This window comes from Schistocerca nitens, chromosome 7, assembly GCF_023898315.1.
Source record: "Schistocerca nitens isolate TAMUIC-IGC-003100 chromosome 7, iqSchNite1.1, whole genome shotgun sequence".
NCBI lineage: Eukaryota > Metazoa > Arthropoda > Insecta > Orthoptera > Acrididae > Schistocerca > Schistocerca nitens.
This window is the reverse complement of record NC_064620.1, coordinates 461,189,558-461,202,689: the sequence shown is the minus strand read 5'-3', so window position 1 is coordinate 461,202,689 and position 13,132 is coordinate 461,189,558. Positions and strand designations below refer to the sequence as shown.

Sequence of the window (13,132 nt, the reverse complement as noted above, 5' to 3'; positions counted from 1 at the left end):
CTGTTGTGTATGATGTTAGCTAGCGTGTGGACTAAACTGAAGACAATGTTTGAGAAAGACTCTGCAGTGAACATTCACCTACTTCAACAAAAGTTTTTCTCTCTCCAGGTGATGACTCAGTGAGTACAGTTATGTCAAAAATAGAAGAAATTAGCACTAAATTGAAGCAATGGGGTAAACCAATTTCAGAGAAAATGATAAGAACCAAGGTGTTGGATATAATTGCCAGAGAGAAATAAACATTTCCTTTCAGCATGGGAGTTTGTCCCCTTTGAGAAGGAAACACTTAATGAACTAACTTCAAGACTGTTCATTGAGGAAGAGAGAAACAATCAGTCCAGTTAGCTAGCATAATTAGGAAACAAAAAATTACCTCTTACACTAATGGTAAAGAGGGCCATTTTGCAAAGGGCTGTAAAAAAATAAAGCAAAGAGAGAAACAAGAAGCAGCAGGAAGTGAAACTGCAGTCTAAGGAAGGCAAAAAGGCTCAGGATGCAAATGCCTTTAGGTGTGTTAGTCAAGGAGTCGATCTAGAAGATTTTTGGTTCACACTGTCAAATGACATTTGTACCTGGTGGCCAAAACTGAAACTAATGTTTTATCCAGTGTGAACACATTACTGTTGTTGTTGTTGCTGTGGTCTTCAGTCCTGAGACTGGTTTGATGCAGCTCTCCATGTGACTCTATCCTGTGCAAGCTTCTTCATCTCCCAGTACCTACTGCAACCTACATCCTTCTGAATCTGCTTGGTGTATTCATCTCTTGGTCTCCCTCTACGATTTTTACACTCCACGCTGCCCTCCAATACTAAATTGGTGATCCCTTAATGCCTCAGAACATGTCCTACCAACCAATCCCTTCTTCTAGTCAAGTTGTGCCACAAACTTCTCTTCTCCCCAATCCTATTCAACACCACCTCATTAGTTATGTGATCTACCCATCTAATCTTCAGCATTCTTCTGTAGCACCACATTTTGAAAGCTTCTATTCTTCTCTTGTCCAAACTGTTTATCGTCCATGTTTCACTTCCATACTTGGCTACAGTCCATACAAATACTTTCAGAAACAACTTCCTGACACTTAAATCTATACTCAATGTTAACAAATTTCTCTTCTTCAGAAACGCTTTCCTTGCCATTGCCAGTCTACATTATATATCCTCTCTACTTCGACCATCATCAGTTATTTTGCTCCCCAAATAGCAAAACTCCTTTACTACTTTAAGTGTCTCATTTCCTAATCTAATTCCCTCCGCATCACCCGACTTAATTCGACTACATTCCATTATCCTTGTTTTGCTTTTGTTAATGTTCATCTTATATCCTCCTTTCAAGACACTATCCATTCTGTTAAACTGCTCTTCAAAGTCCTTTGCTGTCTCTGACAGAATTACAATGTCATCGGCGAACCTCAAAGTTTTTATTTCTTCTCCATGGATTTTAATACCTACTCCGAATTTTTCTTTTGTTTCCTTCACTGCTTGCTCAATATACAGATTGAATAACATCGGGGAGAGGCTACAACCCTGTCTCACTCCCTTCCAAACCACTGCTTCCCTTTCATGCCCGTCAACTCGTATAACTGCCATCTGTTTTCTGTACAAATTGTGAATAGCCTTTCGCTCCCTATATTTTACCCCTGCCACCTTCAGAATTCGAAAGAGAGTATTCCAGTCAACATTGTCAAAAGCTTTCTCTAAGTCTACAAATGCTAGAAACGTAGGCTTGCCTTTCCTTAATCTAGCTTCTATGATAAGCCGTAGGGTCAGTATTGCCTCACGTGTTGCAATATTTCTACGGAATCCAAACTGATCTTCCCCAAGGTCGGCTTCTACTAGTTTTCTGTAAGGAATTCGTGTTAGTATTTTGCAGCCATGACTTATTAAACTGATAGTTCGGTAATTTTCACATCTGTCAACACCTGCTTTCTTTAGGATTGGAATTATTATATTCTTCTTGAAGTCTGAGGGTATTTCACCTGTCTCATACATCTTGCTCACCAGATGGTAGAGTTTAGTCAGGACTGGCTCTCCCAAGGACATCAGTAGTTCTAATGGAATGTTGTCTACTCCCAGGGCCTTGTCTTGCTCTGTCAAACTCTTCAGGCAGTATCATGTCTCCCATTTCATCTTCATCTACATCCTCTTCCATTTCCATAATATTGTCCTCAAGTACATCGCCCTTGTATAGACCCTCTATATACTCCTTCCACCTTTCTGCTTTCCCTTCTTTGCTTAGAACTGGGTTTCCATCTGAGCTCTTGATATTCATACAAATGGTTCTCTTTTCTTCAAAGGTCTCTTTAATTTTCCTGTAGGCAGTATATATCTTAGCCCTAGTGAGATAAGCCTCTACATCCTTACATTTATCCTCTAGCCATCCCTGCTTAGCTATTTTGCACTTCCTGTCGATCTCATTTTTGAGATGTTTGTATTCCTTTTTGCCTGCTGCATTTACTGCATTTTTATATTTTCTCCTTTCATCAATTAAATTCAATATCTCTTCTGTTACCCAAGGATTTCTACTAGCCCTCGTCTTTTTACCTACTTGATCCTCTGCTGCCTTCACTACTTCATCCCTCAAAGCTACCCATTCTTCTTCTACTGTATTTCTTTCCCCCATTCCAGCCATTTATTCCCTTACGCTTTCCCTGAAACTCTCTACAACCTCTGGTTCTTTCAGTTTATCCAGGTCCCATCTCCTTAAATTCCCACCTTTTTGAATTTTCTTCAGTTTTAATCTACAGTTCATAACCAATAGATTGTGGTCAGAGTCCACATCTGCCCTTGGAAAAGCCTTACAATTTAAAACCTGGTTCCTAAATCTCTGTCTTACCATTATATAATCTATCTGATACCTTTTAGTATCTCCAGGATTCTTCCATGTATACAACCTTCTTTTATGATTCTTGAACTAAGTGTTAGCTATGATTAAGTTATGCTCTGTGCAAAATTCTACCAGACGGCTTCCTCTTTCATTTCTCTCCCCCAATCCATATTCACCCACTATGTTTCCTTCTCTCCCTTTTCCTACTCTCGAATTCCAGTCACACATGACTATTAAATTTTCGTCTCCCTTCACTATCTGAATAATTTCTTTTATTTCATCATACATTTCTTCAATTTCATCATACATTTCTTCCATTTTTTCGTCATCTGCAGAGCTAGTTGGCATATAAACTTGTACTACTGTAGTAGGTGTGGGCTTCTTGTCTATCTTGGCCACAATAATGCGTTCACTGTGCTGTTTGTAGTAGCTTATCCAGGCTCCTATTTTTTATTCATTATTAAACCTACTCTTCCATTACCCCTATTTGACTTTGTATTTATAACCCTGTATTGGCCTGACCAAAAGTCTTGTTCCTCCTGCCACCGAACTTCACTAATTCCCACTATATCTAATTTTAACCTATCCATTTCCCTTTTTAAATTTTCTAACCTACCTGGCCGATTAAGGGATCTGACATTTCACGCTCCGTAGAATGCCAGTTTTCTTTCTCTTGATAACAACGTCCTCTTGAGTAGTCCCCGCCCAGACTTCTGAATGGGGGACTATTTTACCTCCGGAATATTTTACCCAAGAGGACGCCATTATCATTTAATCATACAGTAAAGCTGCATGCCTTCGGGAAAAATTACGGCTGTAGTTTCCCCTTGCTTTCAGCTATTCTGGCTATGAGCACTATGGGACTTAACATCTATGGTCATCAGTCTTCAGCTATTCGCAGCACCACAACAGCAAGGCTGTTTTGGTTAGTGTTTCAGGGCCAGATCAGTCAATCATCCAGACTATTGCCCCTGCAACTACTGAAAAGGCTGCTGCCCCTCTTCAGGAACCACATGTTTGTCTGGCCTCTCAACAGATATCCCTCCGTTGTGGTTGCACCTACGGTATGGCTATCTGTATCACTGAGGCACGCAAGCCTCCCCACCAACTGCAAGGTCCATGGTTCATGGGGATACATTACTGTATCTACCAATTTTTGCCACCATACACTAATTACAGCCCATACTGAACCTCTGTGAGTAGCTGCTAGCCAGCCAGTATTCATTCTGCTTTACAAAAAAGAAGATGAACAAGGGAGAAACTATTGACCCCTCATCCTCCTCTCTTATAGTGTTTCTAAAATAATATATAATCAACACACAGAAAAGAATGCTGTACTGATAAATAAATCATAAAACATTTGGATGTGTTTTGGTATTTATAGCAGCTGAAGACTGAATGGAAAGGCAAAGAAATAAACTAAAGAGGTAAAATGTTGTGGAGCCCTTTTGTTAAACTAAGAAGTCTTAAAAACTGAGATATGACTGAAAAAAGAGTATTTACTCTCAGTTGTATGTGTTAAGAGTTTTGTCTAATTTTGTGAGACATGGTTTCTAATATGAAGGCTGTTAAAAAACTGATGATTGCTCAGCACCAAGAACCAAGGAAGCCCTTTGCTGGATTTAAAGCCTCACACAGTGACCTAGTTGTTGATGACATTGGAAAATATGAAACAGAAGCATGGATACATATTGTTGAAGACTCTAAGACATAGAAAGTTCTACAGGGTGAAGTAATTCAACAGTGGGTGTCAAATCATTGATGACCGTTATTTTGAGTGTTGATCAAGAAATTAATACTAACCATTTACACATGACTTTTTATGTAATTTATGTTTGGAAGATAAAATAATATTCTGTGATTCCAAGAATCTGTCTAGTCTTAGAGCAACATAATGTTCAGTGACCTTGAATGATACACATAATATTGCTATTGGTGTGTCATTGGTTTTCCCTCTTTCTGTAGAGCAACAGAATTTCCCCTGCTCTCCTCACTAACTAGGGTACAGTCCATCTTCAAGTAAGGCATGTATGATTTTGAAAATGGACTTATGTATGTGGAACACTAATCAAGTAGATCTGTGAAAATTGTGTCAGGACCTGGAGAATAATTTTTTATTTCTTTTTCTTATAACATTTTCAGTGTCATCCCCAGTTGTGGGAGGTGAGAATAGGTAGCTGAAGGGAATGTAATTGATAATAAGAGTGACTGCAGAGTTCTTAAGAGTCTTGATGGAGGTTTTTTTTACTGTTCTTGAAAAAAGATCTATAAATTCATTGTCACTCTTGTAACTTTATGAGCTATGTATTTTCCACTTTCACATACAGTGTGATTTTTGAATCAGTAAATTTCCTTTTCTTCCCTAATTTGGCCATTTGTGGTATCTCACACTGCATTCCACTTCATGAGAATAGTTTCTGATCACACAAACATTATGAGCCCCGTTTTGCAGATTTATCACTTTTATGTAGAAGTATTAGTATTTTCCTTAGTATGACATAAATTTAAACTGTGCAGTTTGCTAATTTTATGTGATGAGTTCGTCTCTAATTTTATTTGTAAACCACATGTTTTCCTGTTTTTGACTAATGATTTCTGTTCTTTAAATAGGGTGAACATGTAATAAAACCGACAAATTTCAGGGATGGATTCCTGACTGGAAATGGAGGAAAAAGGTCGTATGAATATGTGTCCAGAAATGCATCATTGCCACAGTAGATGCACTGATGAAGGACAGTTCCCATGATCATGTGCTGCATGTTCCATGTGTGTTGCAGGCTGTGTTATTGACACAGTGTACTGTAAACAGCAGAATGGTCTGATATGCATGTTGGGAACAAGCCAGTAGGTGTTCGTGTATAGTCAATCAGATGGAAATGGTTGAGAGGTAGCACAGCTATACTAGAACAAATAGTCTCCCGGACACCAAACACATCACATGACATTTCAAGCCTTTTTTGGGTGTTTGTGTGAACATGGGTTCTTTCAGGCAGATGAACATGCAGTTAGATGGTGGACTTTGCATACACCATATATGGAGCAGCTTGTACTTGGGTTCATCTCAATATCTTTTAGAACCTGGTCCTCCTAATGAGGTGTATGCGCTGTTTCCATTTACTTGGCCATACACGAACACCATCTTGGTTTGTTCTCGACTTGAATACCAGACCATTCTGGTGTGTACAGTATGCTGCGTCAACCACACAGCATGCAACATGCAAGGAACATGTAGCATGTAGTCAGAGGGACTGTCATTTGTCACGGCCATTTCTTGTGCATTGATGTTTCTCTGGACATATGTTCATAGGGCCTTTTTTTCCTCCAATTCCAGTCAGGAGTCGATCAGTTCAGTTTCACGGTTTTATTAATGTTCACCCTGTAGAAAGTATCCAGTGAAGGGGTTTTCAGATACCTGCATAGTCTGAACAAACCTTTTGTTTGCTGTGAAAGTCAATAGTACTTATTCCACCCTAGTATTACGATATTTGTCCAGTTCAGTTACTGAGCAGCCAGTTTGTCTGGCCATCATGTACAGGACCTGATTTTGATCCCCATTGGAGTTTGAGAGTTTTCCTTGTTAGAGAATAAGTATGTAGTCGACTCAGTAGACAACAAGTGAGAAGCTATTTGAAGGAAAAGTAGTGCTTCTTATTTTAAAAAATCTGATTCGTACTGCCAGGAGAGTGATGGGATGATAACCTGATTACTGTACTACTCACTGATTCCATCTAGGAGAGAAAGAATTAGTAGTCACTTGTCACTGTGCAGTTCCTTGGAGATGTTCTGTCATCAAGAAATGAATAGACAGTTATTTTGATATTTATAAGGAGTGTCCAGACTAGTTGCTGCGTGTTAGTTTTTATTTCTGTCAGTTTTACTATAGATTTGTTTCAACTAAATTGCCATATAGTGTCTAAATGGACTGACATATGTATAACATCATTCACAGCTGTATTTTGACTGTTGTTCTATAGTTCCTTAATTAAAGTAATTAATTTGTTATGACAGTAATTTTACAGTTTTGTAAGTACAGTGTCATCTGTATATGATTCCACCTAGTCCTGTGTTATCCATTTACCTTAATTCTTTGAGTAAGCCCAGTTTTAATATGATTGATAAACACACATTTTACTCATTTGGTTTAGATTTGTATTATTTCCACTACTCTTGGAGTGATGTTGAAGTGTTTCATGCAGGAAGATATTGGTGCACTGAGAAACAAGAAGTTAATGTACTATGGGGGATGGATGTTGTTTCTAAAAAAACATAATAGGGAAGCGTACTATCATTTGAGGATTTGGGAGCTGAAAAGCAAGTAAAAAGTGTGCAAACATCAAAACAATATTGTTTAGCAGGTGTTACTGAGCAAGTTGGTACAGTGGTAAGACAATGGACTCACATTCAGAAGGATGGTGGTTCAAATCCCCCTCAAGTCATACAGCTGAGGTTTCCCTTGAGTTACCCAAACACTTAAGGTGAATGCTGGGATGGTTCCTTCAATTGCTCATGGCTAGTTTCCCTCCTCATCCTTCCTGAATCTGAACTTGTGTTATGTCTCTAATGAACTTATTACTGACCATGATCTTCCTTCATTGTTTCCTTTGTTTCTCCCTTCCTTTCTTCCTTTATGTGGCAGACATTATTTTTCAAAGTGATCGGTTCTTATATTTCTCAGTGACATGTATTTAGTGAATGGACTAAACCTGTTGTAGTGTGGTTGTAGTGTGTTATACAGTAGAAGGTTCATCAACACACATCCTATTTAGATGAACAGATTGAGAGCATGCTGAGCACCCAATGAATTTTGTATTTCAAACTTTCAACCACCTACCTTAGAAAACAACTGTGCAAGACATCACTACTATGTACATCCGTATAATGATTCCAACAATTGCACTGCCAAAACTATCCTTAAGGGAAGCATAGTAAGATGTCTTTGCTTACCATATACTCTTCCATCCTCTTTCCTTACTTTTCTATTTCTTTGAGTTCCCTCATACAATTGGGATTAAAATTAGTGCAGGAAAACGTAGTTACAAAAAGGAGAACAGATCTTATCTTCTGAATAATTTTTATGACTCATACATGTGGTATTTTAACTGTGGTAGCTGACTGGTGTACATAATGATTTTCCATACATTACATTTATAAGGGATTGCTTGATACAACAAAATATAAACAGGCAATACATTTACAGTAAAGAAGGATCTTGCAAAGGTAAAAATGACCCAATAAAACAATTTGTTGATAAATATATTGGAAAAGATAAATTATCCATTTATGTTGTTTGGATGGGCAAATATAGAGACAGTTGCAATAGTACATAAAATTTTGTTGAATTCCCAAGTGACATTCAAACTGTGAGAAACAGAGAAGCCAAGGCATAACTGTCCAAGTAATGATTAGTAATAATCTAGTGTTGTATCTGCAAGCCAGTTTATACAGGCTTTCTGTGTTGAAGGCTACAATTATTTTTGCTTACATTTTATTTTGTTGGAGTAGTTTCCCTGAAATTTGGTTGCAGATCATTTGTCATTGCTAAATTATGAACACTAGGTGTGTACTACAGGTAATTTCAATGCAACTTGCTTTTGTTTTATCCTGTGCAGTTACCAATGGATCAGGCAGTAATGACAAACCCATGGGTCAAAGAATTGCAGGGACATCCTGGTACCATGGGAATACCCCTTGAATGGCAGCCAATGGACTCTGATGAGGATGTGAGTATTTAGTTAGTACTCTCATCCTTCTCTAAAGTGAGACAAGGTACTAGGAAAGTGAGGCAATGTGCTAGGGACCTTACGCAAGTGAAGGTTAATCTGTTTGTATCCCCAATTAAATTTTAAAAAAAAAGAACCTTCCATGTTCAACAAAAGGGAGAGAGGATCCTAAACTGAGTATTTTGAGATGAGGAACTAAAGCCTATTATGCAAGAATACAGTCAGCAGTAAGTGGTCTTATGATTAGTGTTGCTGACTCTTAATGAACAGGCCCCAGGTTCAATTCCCAGCTGTATCAGGAATTTTCTCTGATGAGGATTGTGTGTGAGTTCGTGTGTGTGTGTGTGTGTGTGTGTGTGTGTGTGTGTGTGTGTGTGTGTGTGTGTGTGTGTGTGTGCGTGTGTGTGTGTTTTGTACTCATCATCATCGATACACAGTAGTTTGCTGAATTGGCACCAAAAGGACTTGCACCAGGCAGCCAAACTACCCAAAAGGGAACTCCCAGCCAAATATACGATACTCACATGCAAGAACACATGCTGCTATGAATCTCTCAATAAGCTCTGCTTTCTCTAATGAGATATTTGTATGGTTACGTATTTTTTTAGACATAATCCAACAATATCTCCTTAAACCCTACTGTAATGTAAGACCAATTTTTTGTAATGGGCCATGGCCAAGACTCTGTCACTTAAACAATCCAGTTTCTCATATGTTTCTATCTAGAGTGGCAAACTTTCTTTCAATTAGGAATATATGTTCATTCAGCTTTTGGGGTTCTAAATCCTGCTGGGCCATATATTAAATGTGTTCCTGCAGGATTTTGTACCAAGTAATGATCCATCATCAGCAACCAGCCATGAAATGCAAATATTGGTAAACACCACCTTGGCAACATTGCAGACAGTTGTGCACAGTTTTCCAAGGTAGTGTCGACAATGTCAGTGCTGCAGACATTGTCTTTTTGAAACACAGTCTGTATGAGCAATTTACAAACATGTGCATCACACTCAACTGTGATTCATTTATTATTATTATTATTATTATTATTATTATCATTATTTATTTGCTTATTTTCCTGAAGACCATACAGCCAGTATTCAAGATCTTGCACCATCATTCATATTCATTTGTGACCATTAGTTTCTTATTTCAAAATACTTGGTTTAGAAACGTCCTTTTTCCATATAATTTGATTCTAAAGATTTGAGACTTCCTGTATACACTTGGCAGAGGTATGTGAAAATGGGGTTATAAACTGTTTCCTAGGTTACATATTTAAAAAGGTAGAAATTGTGGAGATGCACTCAGTGATTTTAAAAATTCCTTTCTTGAATTATTTATTTCCTCTTTGTAAAAATTAAAAATGGAAATTGTCCAGTGAGAGCTTCATCAATAGTTTAATGGAATCAAACCTTACCTCTGCAGTAAAGATATACTAAAATTAACTTCTCTAACAGATTAAAAGTCTTGAACTTAAAAAGAATACTTAAGCACTCAGATAGTTTAGTATTTTATCCCAAAGGCAATGATCTTGGGTTAAGCCATTATCTAACATACCAACCCACAGGCCATGGTTAAGCCATTCTGCCTTATCCTTTCTCCTAAGAAGTCTCTGTGGAATTTGAGAAAGCGGAAGAAAGATACTGCAGATCAAAGCTTTGATATAATTTGTGGAAGCAGAAGGTTGTCACCTGCCTGGGTAACTGTGAATGTTAAAAGTGGCTGCTTCCAGGTGATGGGGAGCCAGGCTGCTCTCAGTTCAAATCTGTATGATGAAGGCCCATGTCCTGGCCGTCCTGTATGTGGTTTTCAGGCAGTTTTCCACATCCTGATACCTATGTCCTGATTTAGACACACGTTACACAAGTTTTTCAAAAACTTTGTCACACTTTCACATTGAATTTACTCAAGACACAGACAGATAAGGTACATGATTCTACACTGATTCTGTTCTGTGGTGTGAATAGGAAACAAACAACCTCAGATGTTTAGTCTCCTTAAATCCACAATCATCATAAGCAGCAGTGTCAGAGTAATGTCAACAAAAGGCAAAGTTGTTGTTTTAATTGCTTCTCTGGTGCACAGTTTTATCCTGTAAAGGTTGTTCATTATACTTGTATACCATTTTAATAATTATTGTGATAGTTATCTATTTTTAGAAAAAATTATGTTGACAACTGAGATTGCAACTGACATTTTATAAACTCTTATTTTTATTGGCGCAATTACAAGAACTTTTCCCAATGTTACTGACAATCTACATCATTTCACTACCTGTTTTATGAATACATCTATTCTTTTAAACTCAGATCTTCTTGCTGTTTCAGAAAGTAAAATAATTATATGTTTTATTCCTTTGAATACATTGCCAATAAAGGATTTATTCATTTAATATTTGCTACATCTTTTCATGCCACTTTTTATTGCACCGTAGCTACTTGAAAAGGTACTTCCTTTTCTTTAATATTTGAATAAGATTCCTATTAATGTTAACAGATGTAGTTATATAAAAAATGTAGCATTTTTAGGCACATAATCTATTTGTGTTTTGCCTTTATGAATAAGGTTTATGTAACTTCAAATCCTTACAAGTGTCACTGAAGACACTGTAAACAGTGTTTGTGGTTATGTATGACATTTGATGCACACACAGCAGTGGGGAGGAGGAGGGGATGTTCACTCAGTGTAGTTTAGGATAACATAGAATGTCATCACATCATGAGCACATGGTTTCACTGTAATCCATATATGTGCAGCTTGGGGGGGGGGGGGGGGGAGGGGACATTGTTTTATATTTTGTCTAGTTGAGGACTTGCAAATTGTATTCCGACTTTCAACTTTTTTCCTTTCTTTTAGTGTACAGAGATGGTACTAAAGTGATTGAAATCAGTCACATTGCTTAATGTTCTTGGGGCCTTCCCAATAGCAGAAAACAAACGTTTACATTCAGTTGATTATTGTATTGCTTTATTTTAACATTATTGTTAGAGTACAACTTACTTTGCATTAAAATATTTTTGATGTTTACAATGTAAAGTGTTTAATCATCATGCTCCTATAGTAACAGTAAAATAGTAACCAAAATTTTTGTTACTTAAAAGTGTGTGAAATCTCTAAAATTTTAGGAAGCATGATGAAAACGTTTGTCTCTTATTAAATTTATAGTTAAATTATCACTAGGGCTAACTGTTTTCTGTTATTGAACTATTTGTCAAAGATTTTTAATTGAAGACTGAAAGAAAATGCTAAAACAATAATAGAACAAATTTAAAAATTAGTGGCTGATATTGTTAACATATTTCTGCAGCAGAAAATAAGTGTTACAGCTGTGTCCAGATAGGCAACAGATGATCAGGATGATTTGAAACAGAAAGAGGTGTCCTACAAGGAAGTGCCGTATCACCACTCCTGGTTGTAGTAGTAATGGATAAGATCATAAAATCTATCAAGAAAATAGACAGTGAACCAAGTGCCCTGGTTTTTGTTGATAATTTGATAGTATGGGGAAAGACAGAAGTGAAGAACAGAAGAAACTTAATGATTGGAACAACACATTCAAAAATTTCAGACTCAAAATAAGTAAAACAAAGAAAGTGGAAATGACCATCAACAGGCAAGGAACTACCTCAAATGTATTTCTAGAATGAGTACCTAGGAAGCATGATCTCGAAAGACACCACCATTAGGCAGGAAATACTCAGAAGAACACAGAAAGCACCCAGTTTTTACAATCAAATCATAAATCTTCTTTGTGATGATAAAACATGATGAAAAGCAAAAGCAACCATGTGCCACACCTATTTCGCATGAATCCTAACATATGGTTTAGAAACATGTACCTTACTAAACGAAGACTTCGGCAGAATTCAGGCAACAGAAATGAGGTTCATTAGAACTATGAACCAACCAACTAGAAAGGACTCAATCAGGTATGAGGTTAATCGAAAAGTATCTGGTATTGAGCTGACTGTTACCAGTGTCATAAAGAAATGTAGACTTCAGGGGTATGGTCATATAATGAGAATGAACAGCAGAAGATCTGCCAAAAGGTATTTCAACCTGAATGTCATAGGAAGAAGACCTCGGGGAAGACTAAGAAAATGCCACATAGAGACTGTAATATCAGATGTGGAGGAGATGGGACACAAATGGGAAGTTGTCCGTAAACAGAAGATGTATGAAGACAGAAGGAGATGGTGAGTGCTTGTACACCACACCCAGGAAACTGGAGTTGGAAAATGATGGTGATGAAAATAAGAGAACACTGGACAGTTTAATAAGTTCACACCCTTTTGAGAAAAAGTTGACCTCTGTGTGTAATGAACTGGATTTTCACAGCACCCATTAGTTTATTATGAAATTGTGGATGCTGAATATAAAAATAATCAAACAGACAATATATACCATGAATTTCATAACTGTGTTGACTTTTATACCTTTGTCACCAAGCTAAGCAAATTTATTGTTATTGATGGATCAATGAGACACAAAAACACACTACGAGAGAACTTAAGACATTGTTTCAAACAAGATATCACTCATTCATATATTCATTAGTGCTTAACGTCCTGTCTGCAGTGTGG

At 37.3% G+C, this 13,132-nt stretch overlaps 1 protein-coding gene across 3 annotated transcripts in view; it reads left to right on the top strand.

Annotated features, from left to right (window-relative positions):
- Positions 1-13,132, top strand: part of LOC126194643 (ankyrin repeat and IBR domain-containing protein 1-like) — a 601,659-nt gene that overhangs the window by 428,432 nt on the left and 160,095 nt on the right. For all 3 annotated transcript variants that reach the window (XM_049932817.1, XM_049932818.1, XM_049932819.1), the window contains one exon: positions 8,436-8,546. In XM_049932817.1, the coding sequence (XP_049788774.1) occupies positions 8,436-8,546 (111 nt within the window). The remainder of the gene's footprint in view (positions 1-8,435; positions 8,547-13,132) is intronic.